Genomic DNA, 23714 nt, shown 5'->3' on the forward strand with positions numbered 1-23714 from the left:
CAAGGGCCCGACGACTCCTGCACTGACCTCCGGAACCGACTCCTGCAGACGCCATGCTTTTGGAAGCTCAACAAGAGGTAGCCGATGCCCTGCATTTCTAAAGGTACTGTTTTGCTGGTCTTCCTGACACCATAGCTGGCCCGCGACAGCACAGTCATCCAGAACTGTTTGGATTTGTTTGTTCACGACGCTGTGATAACCCCGGACGGACCTATCAGATTCAAGGAACTGTATTTCAAGGTTATTTTGATAACTGAAGATTTCTAAGTACTGTATTGTGTATTTTTTAATCGTTTTTGGTCTTGTCTTGAGTATAAAAAAATATTGGATATTTTTCTAAATTGGTGTGGTGTCCTTTTGTAGTGCTTATACTGTATTACTGTTGGTTATGTGCAAATGCTTTACACACTGCCTCTAAGATAAGCCTGCCTGTAGCTCATGCCAAGCTACCAAGGGGGTGGGCATGGGTTATTTTAGGAGCGTAACTCCCTTATCCTGACTAGGAAGAGGGGTCTCAATTTGGACAAAGGTATCTACCTCTGCCAACTAGACACCCCCATTTCTAACAGGTGCTTCGAAGCTGCGGTGTGCAAGAAGACTTTGGGCTGTAGATTGAGTGTGTGTACTTGAAGGTTTCTGGAGTTCAGGTGGTGGTGTGTAGTGCTTCAATGCCGCTGTGTGTGTGCAGATAAGCTTTGGGCTCTAGAGTGAGTGTGTGTGTACTAGAAGGTTTCTGAGGTTCAGGTGGTGTGCAGTGCTTTAATGCTGCGGTGTGTGTGTGTGTGCAGGAAGGCTTCAGGCTGTAGAGTGAGTGTTTGTGTACTTGAAGGTTTCTGGAGTTCAGGTGGTGTGCAATGCTTAAATGCCTCGGTGTGTGTGCGTGCTGGAAGGGAGTGTATGTGTACTGGAAGGTTTATGGAGTTCAGGTGGTGGTGTGCAGTGCTTCAATGCCGATGTGTGTGTGTGTGTGTGTGTGTGTGTGTACTGGAAGGTTTCTGGAGTTCAGGTGGTGGTGTGCAGTGCTTCAATGCCGATGTGTGTGTGTGTGTGTGTGTGTGTGTGTACTGGAAGGTTTATGGAGTTCAGGTGGTGGTGTGCAGTGCTTCAATGCCGATGTGTGTGTGTGTGTGTGTGTGTGTGTGTACTGGAAGGTTTCTGGAGTTCAGGTGGTGGTGTGTAGTGCTTCAATGCCGCTGTGTGTGTGCAGATAAGCTTTGGGCTCTAGAGTGAGTGCGTGTGTACTGGAAGGTTTCTGGAGGTCAGGTGGTGTGCAGTGCTTCAATGCTGCGTTGTGTGTGTGCAGGAAGGCTTCGGGCTGCAGAGTGTGTGTGTGTACTTGAAGGTTTCTGGAGTTCTGGTGGAGGTGTCCAGTGCTTCAATGCCGCTGTGTGTGTGTGCAGGAAAGCTAGAGTGAGTGTGTGTGTACTGGAAGGTTTATGGAGTTCAGGTGGTGTGCAGTGCTTCAATGCTGCAGAGTGTGTGTATGTGTGTGTGTGTGTGTGCGCAGGAAGGACTCGGGCTGTAGAGTGAGTATGTGTGTACTGGAAGGTTTCTGGAGGTCAGGTGGTGTGCAGTGCTTTAATGCTGCGGTGTGTGTGTGCAGGAAGGCTTCGGCTGTAGAGTGAGTATGTGTCTGTGTGCTGTAAGGTTTCTGGTGTTCAGTTGGTGTGCAGTGCTTCAATGCCTCGGTGTGTGTGCGTGCTGGAAGGGAGTGTATGTGTACTGGAAGGTTTATGGAGTTCAGGTGGTGTGCAGTGCTTCAATGCTGCAGTGTGTGTGTGTGCAGGAAGGCTTTGGGCTGTAGAGTGATTGTGTGTGTACTTGAAGGTTTCTGGAGTGCAGGTGCTGTGCAGTGCTTCAATGCTGCTGCAGTGTGTGTGTGTGTGTTTGTGCAGGAAGGAGTCGGGATGTAGAGTGATTGTGTGTGTACTTGAAGATTTCTGGAGTTCAGGCGGTGTGCAGTGCTTCAATGCTGCGGGTTGTGTGCGGGCTGTAGGACAACTTCGGGCTGTAGAGTATGTGTGTGTACTGGAAGGCTTCTGGAGTTCAGGTGGTGTGCAGTGCTTCAAAGCCACGGTGTGTATGTGCAGGGCAGCTTTGGGCTTGAGAGTGAGTGTGTGTGTGTACTTGGAAGGTTTCTGGAGTTCAGGCGGTGTGCAGTGCTTCAATGCTGCAGTGTGTGTGTGTGCAGGAAGGCTTTGGGCTGTAGAGTGATTGGGTGTACTGGAATGTTTCTGCAGTTCAGGGTGTGTGCATGCACTTGACGGCTGTAGGGTGTTGAGTGTGCTCTCCTGCGCCATGAAGGCTGCAGTGTGTTAGCAGTGTCATTGTATGCAGGATTGGTTGCGTTTTTTTCTTTGAGAGCGGTGTGTAGGGGTTTTGTCATCGTGCTCGAGTGATTGTTACAACTTCTAAAGTTAAACTTTTCTTTTCTGGGCCGGTTTAGATTCTCAGCATTTTAAAAAAAATAAAAGAGTAACAGAGGCTTTGGATGAAACTAAGTTGTTGACACTGTACTGTCTTTGCGTAACGTCTTTTACATATTTTTTTTTTTACCTTTGTTTCTTCTGTCTCCATTTACAAATAAATATGTTTTTTTCTGCACCCCCAAATTTAGAAGCAGGTGTTGACTGCGGAAATCCGTTTGGGGCAAGATTGCAATCCTGCAAGGTTCTGAGGCGCCAGCTGTGGTGGAGCTGCTCTGCAGCAGCCGAGGAGTCGGTCTCGTGGAACAAAAACCTCCAAACCAGCTCAAGGCAAGAGATGAGCAGATAGGAAGAGGGGAAGAGAGAGGGGGCACAGGGGTGGGGCGAGAAGAAGAGTGCACGAGAGAGATGAGCAGATAGGAAGAGGGGAAGAGAGAGAGGGCACAGGGGTGGGATGAGAAGAAGAGTGCACGAGAGAGATGAGCAGATAGGAAGAGGGGAAGAGAGAGAGGGCACAGGGGTGGGGTGAGATGAAGAGTGCACGAGACCTCACGCGATCAGAGTGGGCATTGAGTGTTTTCAGCTCGCGGAGGGGCCAATAGCCCAGATGGGGTTTGCGTAGTGCCATTCATACCCTGAGGCTGTTGCTGCCAGCCTGGGGTACAGGGGTATGGACAGAACTGATAGACGAGGACACCTCACTAGTACGGTTTAAGGACTCGTGGGAGTGGTGCTGTGGACAGCGGGAATGGCCACGCCGCGGCTAGTTGGGGTTTGATTTGCCACCACCAGGAGACGCTGGGATCTTGCGCGGTACAAGATGGCGAACTACACCTGCCACAAGTCGCCTCTTCATGAAGGTAAGTGCTTCCCTGGTATGAGCCAGGAGATACTTCTACGCTGTTGTGCTGGTTTAAGAAGGGTAGGGGGGGCGTTCATAGGCTTCTACCACCAGGAGCCGCGGGGATCACGCGCGGTACAAGATGGCGAACTGCAGCTGCCACAAGCCGCCTCTTCATGAAGGTAAGAGTGTCCCAGGAGAGACTTCTACGCTGTTGTGGTGGTTCAAGATGGGTGGGGGGCCTCTAATAAGTTTCCACCACAAGATGTTACCACCAAGGGCTCCCCACTTCACTTTGGCACACTTTTGCCCAGTGCCAGTAACATTGCACCCTTCGTTTCCATCACTACCGCTTACACTCTCATCATTACAAGGTCATGTAACATTTGGCCAGAGGGTGCGGCTAGAGTTACTGTGTGGGGTGAGCATTAGAGGTTGGGTGTAGAGTTAAGACTTGAATTTAGACTACAGTTAGTAGTTAGGGTTCATCGTTAGAGACGGCTAGTCACTGAGGTTAGGGGTTTGGGTTGAGTACTAGGGTTACACGGTTGAGGATTAGGATCACCATTATAGTTAGAAGTTGGGGTTAGGAGTTAGAGTTACATTTAGAGATAGACTTAGGGTTCACAGTGGTGGTCAGTGTAAAGCCTCCGGGCTGGGATGGTGGTTGAAGTCAGATTTTAGAAATGAGTGCTGAGGTGAGCCTTCGGGTTGCATTATGATTATCGTTAGAAATTGAGGTGAGAATATGATATTACATTTTAGAGTTAGGATTAGGGGTTGTAGTTAGAGTTAGGCATTAGGGCTTAGTTAGTGTCTAAAGTTAGGGTTTATGGCTGAATACTAGGGCTGGAGTTTTGAGTTATGATTACGTTTATAATTCAAAATTGGGGTTAGGAGTTGGTAAAACATTTATGAGTTAGGAGTAGGGTTTGGAGAAGAAGATAGAGTAAGGCTTGAGGGTTGGGTTAGTGGCTGCAGGTAGGGGTCAAGACTGAGCACTAGTTTAGGGGTTAGTATTACAGTTAGGGTTAGGAGTTGCTGTAGTATCTTAGGGTTAGGGTCTGAGATAGCTGTAAGGCTTGGGTTAGGGGTAAGGTAGGTGGTTGGGGATGGTGTTTGATGTTCAGTTTAGGACTAAAGGGGAGCTGGTACTATTATGTCACTGGAAATGTAAGGACTTTGAGGCATTGATGATATAGAATGATGTATGTAATGTCGCTGTAAGTGTATATGGCTTTGTAAAGGCTGTCAGTGTTTTGGTTGTTACACTAATTTTCCTTGGGATGGGCTTCGATGTGGCTGTCACAGCGCTAGATGGTGGGACAGACACCCAACCTGCCGTTTGCCCGCGAAGACACCCCAAGTGTCGCTGAAGCTAAGGGTGAACCATCAGGGAGGCTGCGATGACCTCATGACCCTGAAATAGGAATAATGACCCCACGTGCCATTTACTGCTCTGATCTCCATTTCACTAGAGTCAGCCTCTGCCCAGATCTCTGCCCTACTGGAAACAAGCCCCTAATGCTCCCCCCCACGCCCCGCAACAGAGATGCAAATGATGAAGAGGAGGAAGACATTTCTGGAATTATCACTAAGTAAATTAAGTTCTCATCTCTCTGTGGTGGGGTGGGAGATTTGAAAGACCCTTTCATTTTTACCCCAAATTGTTGCAATGAGGGTTGATATTTTGCCAGGCTTGGCACGGCAGTTTTCTGCTCACAACACAACTTTTTGGGGTTGTCAGAGGATTGATGAAGGCGGTGTGAAAGAGTGGCTTGCGTCGATGTGCTTGTGTGTCCAAGGCGGCTGCTTCCAGCTTGCTGGCGCATTTCACGTGTCGGGGGTATTTGGTTTGTTCGAGGTGGCATCTCTCAGGTGGCTCTCTGCGTTTGTCTTCACAGGGTGGGGATGTCTCATCAGCAGCGTGGAGCTCCAGTGCCTCTTTGGGGTGACCGCCCTTGTTCTCCTGGTGTCGTTGGTTGGAAACATCACGTGTTGCGTTCAGCGCTACAAGAAACGTGAGTGCCCTACTTACCTATGACTCGTGGAAGGTGCCCCGGGCATGGATGTACCAGAGTTATGGGATAGCCCTGTAGGCTTCTCAGGGGGCCCAAACACTGGCCCTGGGGTGGCTTAGTCCTTCACATCTGTTGCCCATGGAGGTGGCCTCATTTGGGGTTCAATCTTGTTCTCCAGAAGGCAGGAGCTTAACTGGGGCTCATGGTTTTGGGCCTCTCTGTCTGAACATGTCCATCCCTGGGTGGCACGTGGTAGATGTCAGGGTGACTGCGTGTTTGATTGGCAGGTGTGTGGTGCTCCAGGTGGGCACGTGTAGTCCATGAACTTCACTCCTTCTTTGAGGAGCCTCTTGTAAAGTTGCTGTTTCTTCTGATCCTTTTCCAGGTGAAAGCGTGCGGTCTCCTCGCCAAGCCCGAACGAGGTGGGTTAAGTTTGCTTTTAGGTTTAACTGATTTTATTAAGGTTTTCTAATTATTGAATGTGCCAAATATTGTAAACTCTTCTTGTATAGTCAGCTCAGCACCTTCTTGTTTCTCTTGCACCTCATACAACACTCCTGCTGAGTTTGCACCCTCGATACATTTGCACCTAAAAGTGTTCCCAGCCTCAGGTTAGTATTGCAACGAAGGGCATTTGCACCTCTAAGCGATGTGTATAAATGTGTTTTTATATTTAAGCGTGATCTACAAAGGAATCCACACCAATATTGATATTACACTAGCAGTGATGTTGCTGCTATGTATGATGCTGCATCCAAATGTGGTTTCGCTCCTAAATGTGATACCACAATCTCAGTTGCTTTTCACCAAGTTCGATTTTGCACTTTAATGTGATTTTGCTTTTAAATGATAGTACAATCCTGCTTACTTTGCACCATGTTTGAATTTGCACCTAAAAGTGGTTATTCACATTCATTTTTATTTTGCACATGAATGTGATTTGTGTTACGAAATGTTTCTAACACTTATGCAGAAGCAGCACCAAGGTGACTTTGCACCTTTTTGTGCCCAGCATCTACACCCAATGTGACAGGTCACAACAGGACATTATAGCACATTCATGTGTTTCTATACTTCAGTGGATTTTGCACCAAAGTTTTGTTTTGACACTTAAATGTGTTTTTGCACTGGAAGGCATTCCTACAATCCTGCTGATGTTGTATAGAGACTGTTGTACAATTAAATGTATTTTTGCGCCAAAATATAGGGGCATATTAGCAAGAACGTCGTTAAAATTATCGCCGTTTAATGTGCTTGCTTATATGCGTTATAGAATTCCAGTAGAAGCCCAGGTTAGATGTCCTGCACATCTAACCTGGGCTTCTATTGGAATTCTGTAACGCACATTAGCAAGCCCATTATCACCGTTTTAGCGGCAGAAAACTGCCGCTAAAACTGCGATAATGTTTTTCGCCGTTCTTGATAATATGCCCCATGGACCCCCTGTAATGGCTCTGGAACTCCTAGGACAGGGCAGTACTATAATTGTAGGCAAAATCCTAGGCAGTCAAATGGCTCAAATCATCTAACGGCTCATCAAAACTACAGTAATATATAGACTCAGTGCAATAACAAATTGATTATAACTAACATGTGTACATTTTATTAAAGTTTTTTGTAAAAAAGATGAATAACACATGATAAATACAATAAGGCATGATTTCAAAAAGACCTAAAGATTATGTTATACAGGTCACAAAAGCTGGTGGTTGATAGCAGACATAAAACATCAAACGAACATAAATACATATATACACAATGAAAAAAAAGGTGGCTATGAGAAGGGTCTTCTCAACGCGCGTTTCGATGCTAAAGGCGCCTTCATCAGGAGCCACGATTTTGTCTTTCTGCATATGCGAAGAGAACTAATTAAAGTGTACAAACTGCTGTCATGAAGTAGAACAGGGCGACATGTGATGTGTGCACATCGAGATGTAACACTGTAGGTAACAGTTTACCATCCACCAAGGTGCTTATAATAGATAGTGCGAGTCTCTGGCTACGTAATACTTCCAAGTCAGAATGAAAAGAGACCGCAGAGGCCATGTACCGAAGGGGCATATTAGCAAGGTCCTGCGACAATTATCGCTCAGCGCTTTTAGCGCGAGGATAATTATCGCAGGCTAACGCTGGATTCCATTGCAGAGGTAGCGTACTATCAGCAACACTTATCTCCCAAGTGATAGGAATCCATGCGTTAGCTGGAAAACAGTATGATTATCGCTGGAAATCCAGCGATAATCACACTGCAACCAGCGAAACCTTGCTGATAGGGCAGGGTGATCTTAGCCATGTAATCCACCTCCCATTGGATTACATGGCTAAGTCAGGTTACAAGCAGGCGTTAGGAAAATAGCGTTACCTGTGGTTAGCGCTACTTTTCTTATCGCTCTGCTTGTTTGGGTGCAGGTTGATAATTGGAGAAATGTTGGTTAGCGACAGATCTCCAGTTATTATGGCACGGAGGGCCCACTTTGCATCTCATTAGAGATGCAAAGCTGGGCGTTGTTGTAAGGGACGCTAAATCAGCAAAACACGCGATAACATGTCTTTGCTGATAAGGCGATAAAATTATTGTCGCTTTTCGGCCGAAAACGGCCGCAAAAGCGGCGATAATTTTATTACGCCGCCTTGGTAATATGCCCCTCAGTTCGTCTGCGTGGCTTTAGTATAAGAAGCATCGCAATGCACTCAGGAATTTCTGATCAGGCTCGAAGGAGTTTCCTCTGCTCGCACTGATGAAATATCTCGATCCGCCACAAAACAGAGATGCCCACACACCTCTCGGATGTTGCACTCAGGGCCATTTTCCAACAAATTATTATTTTCCACCTGAATTGAATTTTGCAACTAAAAGCATGTTTGCCCTAACTGCAATGTTTTTCATCACTTGTTAAATGGAGTTTGTGCTCCTAATAGCACTCACCGCTGCCCAGCGCCAGTGCAGGCCTCCTTGCACCATGGTGCCGGGTGTCTGCGTTGCAGGAAAGATTGTTTTGTGCAGGAAGAGGCACCTTACTGCCAAAAAACAAGCTGTAGAGCCATTTCCCTCTTTCTGTCTGTGCTGCAGAGAGCAACCCACGTAGAAAGAGGAAAAAACTAGGAGAAATAAAGATATTTCTACTCGTTATGTCTCACCTGGAAGGTCGAGCATTCGGACTCATTCCCAGGTCCACCACTAATGGTAAATCTAGGAATGAGCCAAAATCCATGGGTGGATGCGCGGGAACACCCCCGCTCCGCCCATGGAACGCCCCCCTGGGGCTGACTAATGCAACGCAGCGATTTGCGCGGCGCTGCGTTACTCTAGATTCACCAGGCCTTGCATGGCTTAGTAAATATCATTCAAGGCTCTGTGTCACTCTGGCGCCCTCTATCGCAGCGTAAGGGCGATACAAACCCATGATAAGCATGGGCCTAAATCTACCTTTTAAGATTAATAGCCTACATATTATTCACATGATCCACGTCCATCAGACATACACCAGAAAGAGCTTCACATCAGGTCAGACTCCAGGAAGCACATAACAGCATCTGTGCCCCGGCTTATTTCAATCAACCCTCAAAACCACAAAAATTGAGCTCTGACATCCAACCAGAACACCTGAACCAGTCACAGATCCTGTAGTCTCACACGGGACTCCTTTTGAACTGCTTTTATATGTCCTGGCCTGTTTCTCTCTGCTTTTTCTTCTAATCCAACCTTGAAGAGGTTGTCCTCCAACCAACTTCCTGGTCCCCTCCACTACATCAAAACGACAGAACTCGACTGACTCCCCGCAGAAGGAGCCCGTCGCTCATAGGCTCGATTCAGGCAGGAGGCTTGATTACTCGCCTCGCGCTTAATTGCAACCACTTACTGCTGAAGAGAGCACAAACCTAGAGAGAGGAAACTTGGGGGAGAGGAGTTGTCCTAACGGCTAGGGCGGTCGACCTCGAATCTGGGGAACTGGGTTTGAGTCTTGACCAAGACGCTGAACCTCCTGTGAATCTGGACGAATCACTTAATCTCCCCGTGCCTAGCAAAAATGAATGTGTCCTCGTGTAATGCAACTGATGCTATGTGAAACGCTCTGATACCCGATTCGGGTCAAGTTTGCGCTATATAAAACTCTGTAAAAAATAAATAAAAAAACCTCTTATACACTCCCAAAAGGTACTTCTTGACATCACACTGAAGCTGAGTCACCGGCATGAGATGTTCACGTCTGTACACCACACTCTCCGTTGCTCACAAGCCTTCTCATCCTCCCTCGGCTATCCTGTTACAACCTCACTTACTGAAGTTTCTCCGGAAGCGCCCAACATGGACCCCAAGACCAGCACTTCAGGGCATTTCTACTATCACATGTCCTCTAACACGCCATGCACGCTCTCATTGACTGCGAACTCAGAATCCACAACACATCTAGACATCCTGAACATACTCAAAGATTCTTCTGCTGAAGCAACCTCAGATTAACCTATTCCTACAGCCCAGTAACCCATCGACTCTACATCACATCATAGCCGAATGTATGACGTATACATTTACAACGCATGCCTTTACAACTCAGTTTTTACATTGCAACATCCTTTACAACGCATCTTTTACATCGCATGCCATTACAACACATTTTTTTAAACTACACTTACAATATATTACATTACATCGCATCATACCATTACAATGCATACCATTACATTGCATTTAAGGTAAGTGTTGGATAGTATAGGGGTAAAAATTACTATTATAACTCCCGTGGGTGCAACAGTAGGGTGTGTGTTCGATCATGTAGGGGTACTGTGCGTTGTAATGGTATGCATTATAATGACATGCAATGTAATGCCTGCGTTGTAGTGACATGCGTTGTAATGACATGCGTTGTAGTGACATGCAATGTAATGGCTGCATTGAAGTCACATGCGTTGTAAAGGATGTTGCGATGGAACAACTGTGTTGTAAATGCAGTGTGATGTAATGACTGCGTTGTAAAGGTTGTTTCCCATCATAGCCACCCTTCTGAGATGCGCCTGTAGCCTACAGCGCATCCTGCACCTCTGCCCTCATCCAAGCCATCGCCCTTGAGTCTACTGATCTTACAGCACCTTGGTTCTGCTCATTTATTTTACCACTATTTGATCTACCAGTATTGTAAATCTGCCACCTCGCAAAGAAGAAAAAACTGAGATGGGCTTTTCTATATCCTCAAGCAGTCACTCAATTGCAAACAGATTAACTCAACAGTCTCTTTCTTGTTCGAGTGCCTCGCTGTGGAGATTAACCATTCTACGCCTAAAGCCTTGAGGATGATAATTCCTGGCTGCCCACCTGACAGCGTTTTATTGATGGTTCCCTTGATTATAGCATTGATCAGCTCACCTCCTCTAGGGATCAGGTTTCCTTGGGCGGTTTCAACCGCTGTAGTGCCTAGTGAGTATGTACAGTAGGACTTTTCTGGTCCCTGAAGGACTCCGTAGGAAATGACATAATCATTTTGGGTGAGTCAGGGTGTGGTTAATAAAGTTTATGACGCAGTACATGCAGTTAACGGTTGCAATATGAGAATAAAGACGTGCACTACTGAGCACCGTGAGTGACGCAGTAATTTGCATGCTACCGGGCTCTGTAGGATTCTACAACCACCACTAGAAAAAAACAAAGAGACACACCTTCCAATTAGACAACAACTTACTACAACGTTGAGCCTCCCTCTTCACAATAAATGCTCTACCCTCACCAGATGTTCATAACGAAACACCTCATTCACTTTTCGAACCGTCTTAAATTAGATCCGTTGGACCACTTCTTCGTTCCTTTCAAAATACTAACCCTAAAGGCATCCTCACCATGCGGAACAGGAAACATAAATAGTACATTCTAGAGACCCAACACACATTAACCCTTTCGACGCTCATGACAAGGTCAGCTCGTCATGGGCGTAACCTGCGCTACGCGGATGACGAGCTAACCTTGTCACGTAACGCGGGATATTTAAAATCGCAGCGCGCAGCGGGAAAACCGCTAGCGCGCATGCGGTTAACAAAAAGGGCCGAAACTACAATTGTAGACAAATAGTGACTGCTCCATTGTAATGATGAGATCTTCCTGCATTGAGGAACCACGAACCCCCTCTACCTCCAAATATATTAACATAATCCCAGGAAACCTGAAGTTGGTATAATAGAGATTGATGCTTTCAATAAGGAGCTGAAGAGGGAAATACGTGCCAGATCACCCTCCAATCATCATATATTCAAACACCAATGATCTGGCACTGCCAGGCACCCTCATACATTTTTATATATAGGATTGGTATGTGGGGATATTCTTATCTTCACCCAAACTCAGATGCTCATTTGCACAGTCTGACCTAATCCTCTGGGCCCACTTGATTAATATTTTTTTTAAAAAAGGAAAAGAAAGTGGTCAGTCAAGTCACTCAACATACCCACTGTAATTAAGAGTATGATTACCACAAAGAAAAAATGTGTAGAGAACTGATAAAGTATCTCACGTGCGCACCACCAGAGGAGCTACTGGCAGGTTCTCACCAGCTTGCCCACGTTCTTGTCATCATCGATAACTTACTCATATAGAAAATAGTGTGTGTCCAGTGAAAGAAAGGTGTAAAAAAAACGTAAAGAACGAGACAAGAGAAGTCTCTAATAAAATTGAGCTAAACTCACACACATACTTGTAACTCTTTAATCCGAAATGTGAGTTTGCCCTGATGAATTTGCCTCTAATATATAACAGGCAATAAAACACTTTGGCTGTACTTGAAGTGGTTCACAACATGCCGTGTTTTTAATACTGTGCAAACTCACATTTAAAAAAATGATGTTATAAATTAAAATATTAAAATATTTATTCTTTATTAATTATTTATTAAGTACATTTTACACTACATTGAGTGCAACAGCAGGGAAAGTGTTGGATAGCGTAGGAGAAAACATTACTACTCCCACTCCAGTGAGTGCAGAAATAGGGAGAGTGTTGGTTAGTGGGGGGGAATAATTTACTATTCCCACTGCAATGAGTGCAACAGTAGGGAAACTGTTGGATAGCGAGGGGAATAATTTACTATTCCCACTGCAATGAGTGCAACAGTAGAGAAAGTGTTGAATAGCGTAAATGTGAAAATTACTATTCCCACTCCAGCAAGTGCAACAGTACGGAAAGTGTTGGATAGGGAGGGGTAAAAATTACTATTCCCACTCCAGTGAGTGCAACAGTAGGGAAAGTGTTGGATAGCGGAGGGTTAAAATGTACTATTTCCACTCCAGAGAGCGCAACAGTAGATAAAGTGTTGGAACGCGGAGAGGAATAATTTACTATTCCCACTCCAATGAATGCAACAGTAGGGAAACTGTTGGATAGCGGAGGGGTAAAAATTACTATTCACACAAAAAAAATTAAAGTTAAATATCTACTACAATACAAAATTAAATTAAAAAAAACCTGAAATGTGAATTTACACTGATGTTGTGCACACACATGTCCAAAGGACATGTGTGTGTGTAACATGCAACTTAGAAAAATGCATTTAAATGCATTTTTCTAAGTTTTCGCTATTTACCACAAGGTTTGACTTCGTGGTAAATAGCGGTCCTAAATTGCGATTTAAGGAATCTCAAATAGAGATTCCTTAAATGCAATTCCTCGCAAATGTGCGAATTCTTTATTAGCGAATTTTGCATTTGGGATGATGAATCCCAAATGCAAAAATTGCACTCGCAAAGGGCCAGATTCTGAGAATCTGGCCCTTTGCGAGCGCAATCAAGCTTGATGAATCTAGCTGATTGTCTTTTGTAAGTATGATATAGTTAGCGAGGGTTGTATGTTATTACAACGAATTCCGTTGCAAACAATAACTCCTATAAATTGTACATTAATCACACAGAATTTAACGAGCATTGCTAAAAATGCTAGTGTGAAAAACGTTCTGACGAAGGTTTCTATTAACGTTCTGTTGGTGCTTATCCATACAAAACATAAGCGTCCTTACAATAAGTAGAGACAAAAAGGTTTGCAAAAGGGCAAATATATTCCAATGTCCTAGCCCTTCAAATGTTTCAATGATTATCAATTACTTTTGGTTCACGCAACCCCGCTGTGTGACCATATATTATAGCCTTCTGCCGAGGGCTAAAAAGGTTGTTAAAACCCCTGAACCCCGGCTCGAGCCTATGACGAGAGAGAGGGCCTTCAACAACCGGTATAGCCTGAGGCAGAAGGGCTAATGTTCACATACAATGAAACCACAGGTTGTTTAGAGATAATTGGAGGGAGAGGCCACTGTTCAATAGCTGACTAGCAAAGAAATAAAGGTTTTTACAATGGCCAAGGGACAAAAACACCAATGTGGAAAAGGCCGTGTCTAACACTTATACGTAAATATTCCCTGCAGTTCCTAAATATAAATACTCGCTAACGGGAAACGGCCACTACAACGCGGCCGTTTCCACGGAAACATTAACCACGCATGCATTTCAACGCATGCGTGGTTACCACGAAAGCCTTTACCACGCATACCTTTACTACGAGGTACGTAGTAAAGGCATGTGTGGTAAAGGTTAACATTAAAAAGGGGGGCTTGGGGGCATCTCCCCCCCCAAAAAAGACTCACCTAAAGTCCCTCGGCGTCGTTTAAGAGGAAACGGAAAGAAACTTCCGCTTCCTCTTAACGACGTACGACGTCACCACGAACAATGAGTGTAAAAGGTTACTCGTTGAAATAGCATTCCGTTGTAACGCATGCGTGGTAAAGGCATGCGTTGCAACGGAATTCGTTGTAATAACATACAACCCAGCTACATCAGATTTTCAAGTAAGAGTGCCTGCCAAACATTAGGATAGGTTATACTTGTATATTAACACACGCCAATGTGGGACTTTAAAAGTTAACCACCCTGTGTATTAATGAGCATGCTAGCTATATAGTAGGTAACGGGGTGTCAGCGGTGTTCGTGGGTGGGTCTGTAATATTGTGGCATGCAGACGCCTCTTATGTGGGTATACAGTGATTTCATTTTGCTTCTCCTCACTCCGGGTCTCTAATATTTACCATAGTTGCCTGCCATGCAGGTTTCTACAACTAAAGCTTCGGTTGGAAGTGAATGGAGGGGGAGGGGGGGGCGGGGTGACGCAGGAGTGATGTGATATGCAAACAATAGGAACACGATTTGTTAATAATCTAAGGATAGCTCTCTATTTTTGATGACACATTTTTGCCTTGTTTTTATTTCTCTTCTATTATCCCCTTGTTCAGAATTTAGTGACGACGGTTATTCTTTGGCCTTTGACAATAGGTTTTTATACAATAGATAATCAACTTTTTGAAGTGACAGTACATTGTTCCGAATATGTGTTCGTTTTGGCTTAGCAGGGTTAGTTATTTCAGTCTAATTTAAATGTAATGGGAACCCGGGCCAGTGTCTCTTACACATTTCTGACCTGTCAATTTGTATTTTAAAAACTATCTTGAAGAGTGTGTAAGGTAAAAATGATGCAAATTAAGGATGGTACTTTTAATGATAAATCTCTTATTTTGATGCTATTGCGAAAGTGGGTTCCAGTTGGCTGGACCTTGAGTACTTCTCTGTCATCTCTTGATTGGCTGGCATCTCTTCTCCCACTGCTTGCTTTCAAGCACCACTTTTTAGGTTGAGCCTAGGCAGTGCATGCTTTGCGAGGCATGCTGTATTGAAGAAGGGACCTGAAGCTCCATCCACATTTTTAGTTGGCTTGTCATTATCCACTGTAAACTGTGGCTTTTCATTGGTCAAAAGGCTTAGTAGTGCCTCCTTAGTACTGCCTTGTTTTACCTGTCGCCTGCCTAAGATCAGGAAGCATACGTACAGAACCGGCACCTCCTCACCACATTTTGTCAGCCAATTGCAACCCCCATGCCCAGCATACACAGAGAACTACACTGCTATGGCACAGCCCTACCAACTGCCTGCCTTCCTGCCCCTACACTGTTACCCCGCGGTGCAGCCACAGGACAGTGGCTACATTGCCCGTGTCTGCCCCGCAACACGTTGTTCCTGCCATGGAGGTTTTCCCACAGCCGGGTGCAGTTAATAAGTACAGGGACCCAAAGATATGTGGCATCGCAGAATAAGAACGGACGTGGTACAGGTAGGCTTTTTATTTATTTATTTTCACTTTTATGTAGCGCAAACTTTACCCGCAGGTATCAGAGCGCTTTTAATCGGCATGCTTATAACAAGCAAGACTAGCACTCTATATTACTGGCAACTTTGCTTAGCATAAGCAACAGCTAACCATTCACAAATAATGTTTATATACCAATTGCAAATAAAAAAAAAAAAATGAATGCAAAGCATTGTCATTTACAATGCCAGTAACTCAAACTTTAATGCTGCGAGACCTATTGCTTTGTAAATGCTTGGTTTTATATTGCACCAATCCCTGATAGAGTTCAAAATTGCGACACAAAAAAAGAGATTGCAAATCTTCCAAAAAACATCATGAGTAATAGAACGAGTATTAAAATACCGTCCTCAATTGGTTCTGGTCTTATCTTTCAGTCTGTCGACAACATATACACTTTAGCAATTCATTCTCCAACCTTTTCAAAATCCCAAGCAGAGTACTACAAGGTTTCACCATTAAACACTTACCTTTAAATCTTTGTGTGGAACCACCAGGCGAGGTCTTACCAGTACAGGGAATCTCTTTTACCCAATGTACTGACGACACCGAGCTCTGCATCAAGACAAGATTGCAAACTCCAACAGCCTCAGCACATTTAGCACCCTGCATGGACTCTGAACCTTGAGGACAAATGTGAACCTGAAGCTGAACCCACAGAGCTTCTCCTGCTCTCTTCTGTCAAATGCTCAGAATAGCCAAAAGTCTTGACAAACCAAGGCATTTCCATGAGCCTTTCACCAAAAACAGCCCCCTCAACTCAATCCCTTGGTTTCAAACTCAACAAGTGGCTCCAGCTTGATCTTCACTTCAAGAAGATGGCCAAAACCACCATATTACACAAAAACATGTCCATTGACTTCCTTTATTTCAGTTTTATCAATAGCCAGGGGGAGCTAGTAGCCAGACGCGTGTGTGACTACAGACTAGCCAGGATCTTTGTTGCCTGGTTCTTATTTCAGAGAAATAATGAGAGTGGGTCTTAAGTGGCGCCTCAATTCACGACTTATGTTATGTTAACTGCCATTTATATAGCGCAAAATCACCAACGGTCTCTAAGAGCATGTGAGGGAACATCGAGCAAAACAAGGGTTAATCCTTCCAGGGCCTGCTCGGGCAGGTATATACAGGAAGGTCTTTAGTTTCCTCCTAAAGGGCAGTAAAGTGGCTTCCTTACTCAGATTTTACGGCAACTTGTTCCAAAGCTGGGGGATCACAACCGAAAAAGCTCGCCCCCCCATGGTGACTTTATCAAACCGTGGGCAGGACAACAGGCTTGCCTCGGGCGATCGGAGGCAATGTCTTGGTACGTAACTCTTCAAACGAGCTTTGATGTAGTCAGGTGCCGTCCCGTGCAGGGCTTTGTGTGCAATACACAGACCCTTAAACCGTCCCTCTGCTTAATTGGGAGCCAGTGTAGTTGCAGCAATGGTGTTGATGTGATCTTCTAGGGAGCTTGAAAATCAGTCTTGCTGCATCATTCATGACCACTTGAAGTTTCCTGACAATTTGTCAGGTAGTCCAATGTAAAGTGCATTGCCGTAGTCCAGTCATGACACAAATAGTGCCAACACCACGGTGCGTATAGTGGAGAAAGACAGAAGGGGTACAAGTTTCCGAAGTTGCTTCATAAGGCTCACACAATTCCCTACCTCAGCGGCCACGTGGTTTTTCAGCGTTAGTTTAGTGTCCAACTTGATGCCTAAGCTTTTCACAATCGGCACCGGTAGTGGAGTGGTACCTAGCTCTTGTGGCCAAAAGGAATTGAACCAGGGATTGCCACCACTGGTGATAGCTAGTAGCTCAGTCTTGTCAGTATTTACTTTAACCACTTGACCACGGCGTAAATTCCGCCGCAGTGCTCCGTTTTAATGAGTGGGCGGGGTTCGGACGCCCACTGTGACGCGTGACGGCTCCCTGCCGTTACGCTCATGCAAGGGGTTAAGTGAGTTGGTAGTCAGTAGACTTCTCCATCTGAAAGTTGGAAACCTGCTCCTGTTGTAAAGTTCCATGTGCACTCAGTCTTTCCTTCACTAATTCTTGCTCATAGTCCATTTTAAGGCCAGGCCCTGCATCGTTGCCTTGAGTACAACTCATTAATTGCATTAAGTGCCAAAAATTTCGGATGGCGTGTGGCTCTAGGGTCCTGGGGACTGTTGTGTTGGGCCTGTTTCTCTGTTCTATGTTTGCTCGATTGGCTCAGTCCTTGATGGATGGAAGAGGGATAGTCTGCAATCAGCTTTCGGACTGACAGGTTTCCTAAAAAGCCCAGTCTTTAGCTCTATTTTCAACCTGTGGCTGTGTGTTTGGATTCTGGAGGCCACATTTATCAGCACTTTCCTATATCCACATTATCTGTGTATGGTCTGTGTGTATATGGGATTTGCTTGTGCATCTGAACATATGACACATCTGTATATGGTCATTACAACACATAAAAGATATTAGACCTGTTTGCTTTGCCGATGCTTCTTTTCTGTTATTTTGTTTCTGTTATTATGCTTTTATAGTGTATTAATCATCTGTGAGGGTGTCCAAGCGCACTGTGGCAGGTGTGTGAGGTCAGCCCTGGGGGCTTTCTCGAAGAGACAGGTCTTCAGGTTCGTTTGAAAGTCAAGAAGAGAGGAGGAGGCTCTGGTGTGTTGAGGGAGGTCTCAAGAAGCAAGAAGTAGGCTCTCATGTGGTGGGGGAGGACTCAAGAAGTGAGGATGAGGCTCTGCTGTGTTGAGGGAGGTGTCAGGAAGGGAGGAGGAGGCTCTGATGTGTTTAGGGAGGTCTCAAGAAGCGAGGATGAGGCTCTGGTGTGTTGAGGGAGGTCTCAAGAAGAGAAGAGGAGGCTCTGGTGTGTTGAGGGAGGTCTCAAGAAGCAAGGATGAGGCTCTGCTGTGTTGAGGGAGGTGTCAGGAAGGGAGGAGGAGGCTCTGACGTGTTGATGGAGATCTCAAGAAGCGAGGAGGAGGCTCTGGAGAGTTGAGGGAGGTCTCAAGAAGCGAGGAGGAGGCTCTTATATGGTGAGGGAGGTCTCAAGAAGCGAGGAGGAGGCTCTGAGGTGTTGAGGGAGGTCTCGAGAAGGGAGGAGGAGGCTCGGATGTTTTTAGGGAGGTCTCAAGAAGCGAGGCGGAGGCTCTGCTGTGTTGAGGGAGGTCTCAAGAAATGAGGAGGAGGCTTGGATGTGCAGTGGGAGGTCTCAAGTAGCGAGGATGAGGCTCTTCTGTGTTGAGGGAGGTGTCAGGAAGGGAGGAGGAAGCTCCGATGTGTTGATGGAAGTCTCAAGAAGTGAGGAGGCTCTGGTGAGTTGAGGGAGGTCTTAAGAAGCGAGGAGGAGGCTCTGGTGAGTTGAGGGAGGTCTCAAGAAGAGAGGAGGAGGCTCTAATGTGTTGTGGGAGGTCTCAAGAAGCAAGGAGGAGGCTCTGGTGTGTAGAGGGCGGTCTCAAGAAGAGAGGAGGAGTCTGTACTGTGTTGAGGGAGGCCTCAAGAAGCGAGGAGGAGGCTCTGATGTATTGAGGGAGGTCTCAAGAAGCAAGGAGGAGGCTCTGGTGTATTAATGGAGGTCTCAAAAAGCGAGGAGGAGGCTCTGATGTGTTTAGGGAGGTCTCAAGAAGCGAGGAGGTGGCTCTGCTGTGTTGAGGGAGGTCTCAAGAAACAAGGAGGAGGCTCTGATGTGTTGAGGGAGGTCTCAAGAAGCGAGTAGGAGGCTCTGCTATGTTGAGGGAGGTCTCAAGAAGCGTGGAGGAGGCTCTGATGTGTTGAGGGAGGTCTCAAGAAGTGAGGAGGAGGCTCTGATGTGTTGAGGGAGGTCTCATGAAGTGAGGAGGAGGCTCTGAGGTGTTGAGGGAGGTCTGGAGAAGGGAGGAGGAGGCTCTGATGTGTTGAGGTAGATCTCAAGAAGCGAGGAGGAGGCTCTGACGTGTTGAGGGAGGTCTCAAAAAGCGAGGAGAAGGCTCTGATGTGTTGAGGGAGGTCTCAAGAAGCAAGGATGAGGCTCTGCTGTGTTGAGGGAGGTGTCAGGAAGGGAGGAGGAGGCTCTGATGTGTTTAGGGAGGTCTCAAAAAGCGAGGATGAGGCTCTGGTGTGTTGAGGGAGGTCTCAAGAAGAGAGGAGGAGGCTCTGGTGTGTTGAGGGAGGTCTCAAGAAGCAAGGATGAGGCTCTGCTGTGTTGAGGGAGGTGTCAGGAAGGGAGGAGGAGGCTCTGACGTGTTGATGGAGATCTCAAGAAGCGAGGAGGAGGCTCTGGAGAGTTGAGGGAGGTCTCAAGAAGTGAGGAGGAGGCTCTTATATGTTGAGGGAGATCTCAAGAAGCGAGGAGGAGGCTCTGTGGTGTTGAGGGAGGTCTCGAGAAGGGAGGAGGAGGCTCGGATGTTTTTAGGGAGGTCTCAAGAAGCGAGGCGGAGACTCTGCTGTGTTGAGGGAGGTCTCAAGAAATGAGTAGGAGGCTTGGATGTGCAGTGGGAGGTCTCAAGTTGCGAGGATGAGGCTCTTCTGTGTTGAGGGAGGTGTCAGGAAGGGAGGAGGAAGCTCGGATGTGTTGATGGAAGTCTCAAGAAGTGAGGAGGCTCTGGTGTGTTGAGGGAGGTCTCAAGAAGAGAGGAGGAGGCTCTGGTGTGTTGAGGGAGGTCTCGAGAAGCAAGGATGAGGCTCTGCTGTGTTGAGGGAGGTGTCAGGAAGGGAGGAGGAGGCTCTGACGTGTTGATGGAGATCTCAAGAAGCGAGGAGGAGGCTCTGGAGAGTTGAGGGAGGTCTCAAGAAGCGAGGAGGAGGCTCTTATATGTTGAGGGAGGTCTCAAGAAGCGAGGAGGAGGCTCTGAGGTGTTGAGGGAGGTCTCGAGAAGGGAGGAGGAGGCTCGGATGTTTTTAGGGAGGTCTCAAGAAGCGAGGCGGAGGCTCTGCTGTGTTGAGGGAGGTCTCAAGAAATGAGGAGGAGGCTTGGATGTGCAGTGGGAGGTCTCAAGTTGCGAGGATGAGGCTCTTCTGTGTTGAGGGAGGTGTCAGGAAGGGAGGAGGAAGCTCCGATGTGTTGATGGAAGTCTCAAGAAGTGAGGAGGCTCTGGTGAGTTGAGGGAGGTCTTAAGAAGCGAGGAGGAGGCTCTGGTGAGTTGAGGGAGGTCTCAAGAAGAGAGGAGGAGGCTCTAATGTGTTGTGGGAGGTCTCAAGAAGCAAGGAGGAGGCTCTGGTGTGTAGAGGGCGGTCTCAAGAAGAGAGGAGGAATCTGTACTGTGTTGAGGGAGGTCTCAAGAAGCGAGGAGGAGGCTCTGATGTATTGAGGGAGGTCTCAAGAAGCAAGGAGGAGGCTCTGGTGTATTAATGGAGGTCTCAAAAAGCGAGGAGGAGGCTCTGATGTGTTTAGGGAGGTCTCAAGAAGCGAGGAGGTGGCTCTGCTGTGTTGAGGGAGGTCTCAAGAAACAAGGAGGAGGCTCTGATGTGTTGAGGGAGGTCTCAAGAAGCGAGTAGGAGGCTCTGCTATGTTGAGGGAGGTCTCAAGAAGTGAGGAGGAGGCTCTGATGTGTTGAGGGAGGTCTCATGAAGCGAGGAGGAGGCTCTGAGGTGTTGAGGGAGGTCTGGAGAAGGGAGGAGGAGGCTCTGATGTGTTGAGGGAGATCTCAAGAAGCGAGGAGGAGGCTCTGACGTGTTGAGGGAGGTCTCAAAAAGCGAGGAGAAGGCTCTGATGTGTTGAGGGAGGTCTCAAGAAGCAAGGATGAGGCTCTGCTGTGTTGAGGGAGGTGTCAGGAAGGGAGGAGGATGCTCTGATGTGTTTAGGGAGGTCTCAAAAAGCGAGGATGACTCTCTGGTGTGTTGAGGGAGGTCTCAAGAAGAGAGGAGGAGGCTCTGGTGTGTTGAGGGAGGTCTCAAGAAGCAAGGATGAGGCTCTGCTGTGTTGAGGGAGGTGTCAGGAAGGGAGGAGGAGGCTCTGACGTGTTGATGGAGATCTCAAGAAGCGAGGAGGAGGCTCTGGAGAGTTGAGGGAGGTCTCAAGAAGCGAGGAGGAGGCTCTTATATGTTGAGGGAGGTCTCAAGAAGCGAGGAGGGGGATCTGTGGTGTTGAGGGAGGTCTCGAGAAGGGAGGAGGAGGCTCGGATGTTTTTAGGGAGGTCTCAAGAAGCGAGGCGGAGACTCTGCTGTGTTGAGGGATGTCTCAAGAAATGAGTAGGAGGCTTGGATGTGCAGTGGGAGGTCTCAAGTTGCGAGGATGAGTCTCTTCTGTGTTGAGGGAGGTGTCAGGAAGGGAGTAGGAAGCTCGGATGTGTTGATGGAAGTCTCAAGAAGTGAGGAGGCTCTGGTGAGTTGAGGGAGGTCTTAAGAAGCGAGGAGGAGGCTCTGGTGAGTTGAGGGAGGTCTCAAGAAGAGAGGAGGAGGCTCTGATGTGTTGTGGGAGGTCTCAAGAAGCAAGGAGGAGGCTCTGGTGTGTAGAGGGCGGTCTCAAGAAGAGAGGAGGAGTCTGTACTGTGTTGAGGGAGGTCTCAAGAAGCGAGGAGGAGGCTCTGATGTATTGAGGGAGGTCTCAAGAAGCAAGGAGGAGGCTCTGGTGTATTAATGGAGGTCTCAAAAAGTGAGGAGGAGGCTCTGATGTGTTTAGGGAGGTCTCAAGAAGTGAGGAGGTGGCTCTGCTGTGTTGAGGGAGGTCTCAAGAAACAAGGAGGAGGCTCTGATGTGTTGAGGGAGGTCTCAAGAAGCGAGTAGGAGGCTCTGCTGTGTTGAGGGAGGTCTCAAGAAGCGTGGAGGAGGCTCTGATGTGTTGAGGGAGGTCTCAAGAAGTGAGGAGGAGGCTCTGATGTGTTGAGGGAGGTCTCATGAAGCGAGGAGGAGGCTCTGAGGTGTTGAGGGAGGTCTGGAGAAGGGAGGAGGAGGCTCTGATGTGTTGAGGGAGATCTCAAGAAGCGAGGAGGAGGCTCTGACGTGTTGAGGGAGGTCTCAAAAAGCGAGGAGAAGGCTCTGATGTGTTGAGGGAGGTCTCAAGAGGCAAGGAGGAGGCTCTGATGTTTTGAGGGAGGTCTCAAGAAGCGAAGACTTTAAAAGTTAACCACCCTGTGTATTAATGAGCATGCTAGCTATATAGTAGGTAACGGGGTGTCAGCGGTGTTCGTGGGTGGGTCTGTAATATTGTGGCATGCAGACGCCTCTTATGTGGGTATACAGTGATTTCATTTTGCTTCTCCTCACTCCGGGTCTCTAATATTTACCATAGTTGCCTGCCATGCAGGTTTCTACAACTAAAGCTTCGGTTGGAAGTGAATGGAGGGGGAGGGGGGGGCGGGGTGACGCAGGAGTGATGTGATATGCAAACAATAGGAACACGATTTGTTAATAATCTAAGGATAGCTCTCTATTTTTGATGACACATTTTTGCCTTGTTTTTATTTCTCTTCTATTATCCCCTTGTTCAGAATTTAGTGACGACGGTTATTCTTTAGCCTTTGACAATAGGTTTTTATACAATAGATAATCAACTTTTTGAAGTGACAGTACATTGTTCCGAATATGTGTTCGTTTTGGCTTAGCAGGGTTAGTTATTTCAGTCTAATTTAAATGTAATGGGAACCCGGGCCAGTGTCTCTTACACATTTCTGACCTGTCAATTTGTATTTTAAAAACTATCTTGAAGAGTATGTAAGGTAAAAATGATGCAAATTAAGGATGGTACTTTTAATGATAAATCTCTTATTTTGATGCTGTTGCGAAAGTGGGTTCCAGTTGGCTGGACCTTGAGTACTTCTCTGTCATCTCTTGATTGGCTGGCATCTCTTCTTCCCCTGCTTGCTTTCAAGCACCACTTTTTAGGTTGAGCCTAGGCAGTGCATGCTTTGCGAGGCATGCTGTATTGAAGAAGGGACCTGAAGCTCCATCCGCATTTTTAGTTGGCTTGTCATTATCCACTGTAAACTGTGGCTTTTCATTGGTCAAAAGGCTTAGTAGTGCCTCCTTAGTACTGCCTTGTTTTACCTGTCGCCTGCCTAAGATCAGGAAGCATACTTACCAAACCGGCACCTCCTCACCACATTTTGTCAGCCAATTGCAACCCCCATGCCCAGCATACACAGAGAACTACACTGCTATGGCACAGCACTACCAACTGCCTGCCTTCCTGCCCCTACACTGTTACCCCGCGGTGCAGCCACAGGACAGTGGCTACATTGCCCGTGTCTGCCCCGCAACACGTTGTTCCTGCCATGGAGGTTTTCCCACAGCCGGGTGCAGTTAATAAGTACAGGGACCCAAAGATATGTGGCATCGCAGAATAAGAACGGACGTGGTACAGGTAGGCTTTTTAT

At 46.8% G+C, this 23714-nt stretch overlaps 1 protein-coding gene across 1 annotated transcript in view; it reads left to right on the forward strand.

Annotated features, from left to right (window-relative positions):
* The first annotated feature begins 2622 nt into the window (after nt 1-2622).
* The window catches only part of LOC144754101 (signaling threshold-regulating transmembrane adapter 1-like), a 91877-nt gene continuing 70785 nt past the window's right edge, over nt 2623-23714 (forward strand). Inside the window, exons 1-4 of the mRNA XM_078641669.1 lie at nt 2623-2821; nt 2963-3286; nt 5172-5288; nt 5674-5710. Coding sequence (XP_078497795.1) covers nt 3247-3286; nt 5172-5288; nt 5674-5710 — 194 coding nt within the window. The 5' untranslated portion in view covers nt 2623-2821; nt 2963-3246. The remainder of the gene's footprint in view (nt 2822-2962; nt 3287-5171; nt 5289-5673; nt 5711-23714) is intronic.

The sequence above is a fragment of the Lissotriton helveticus genome, chromosome 5_1 (assembly GCF_964261635.1).
Source record: "Lissotriton helveticus chromosome 5_1, aLisHel1.1, whole genome shotgun sequence".
NCBI classification, from domain to species: domain Eukaryota; kingdom Metazoa; phylum Chordata; class Amphibia; order Caudata; family Salamandridae; genus Lissotriton; species Lissotriton helveticus.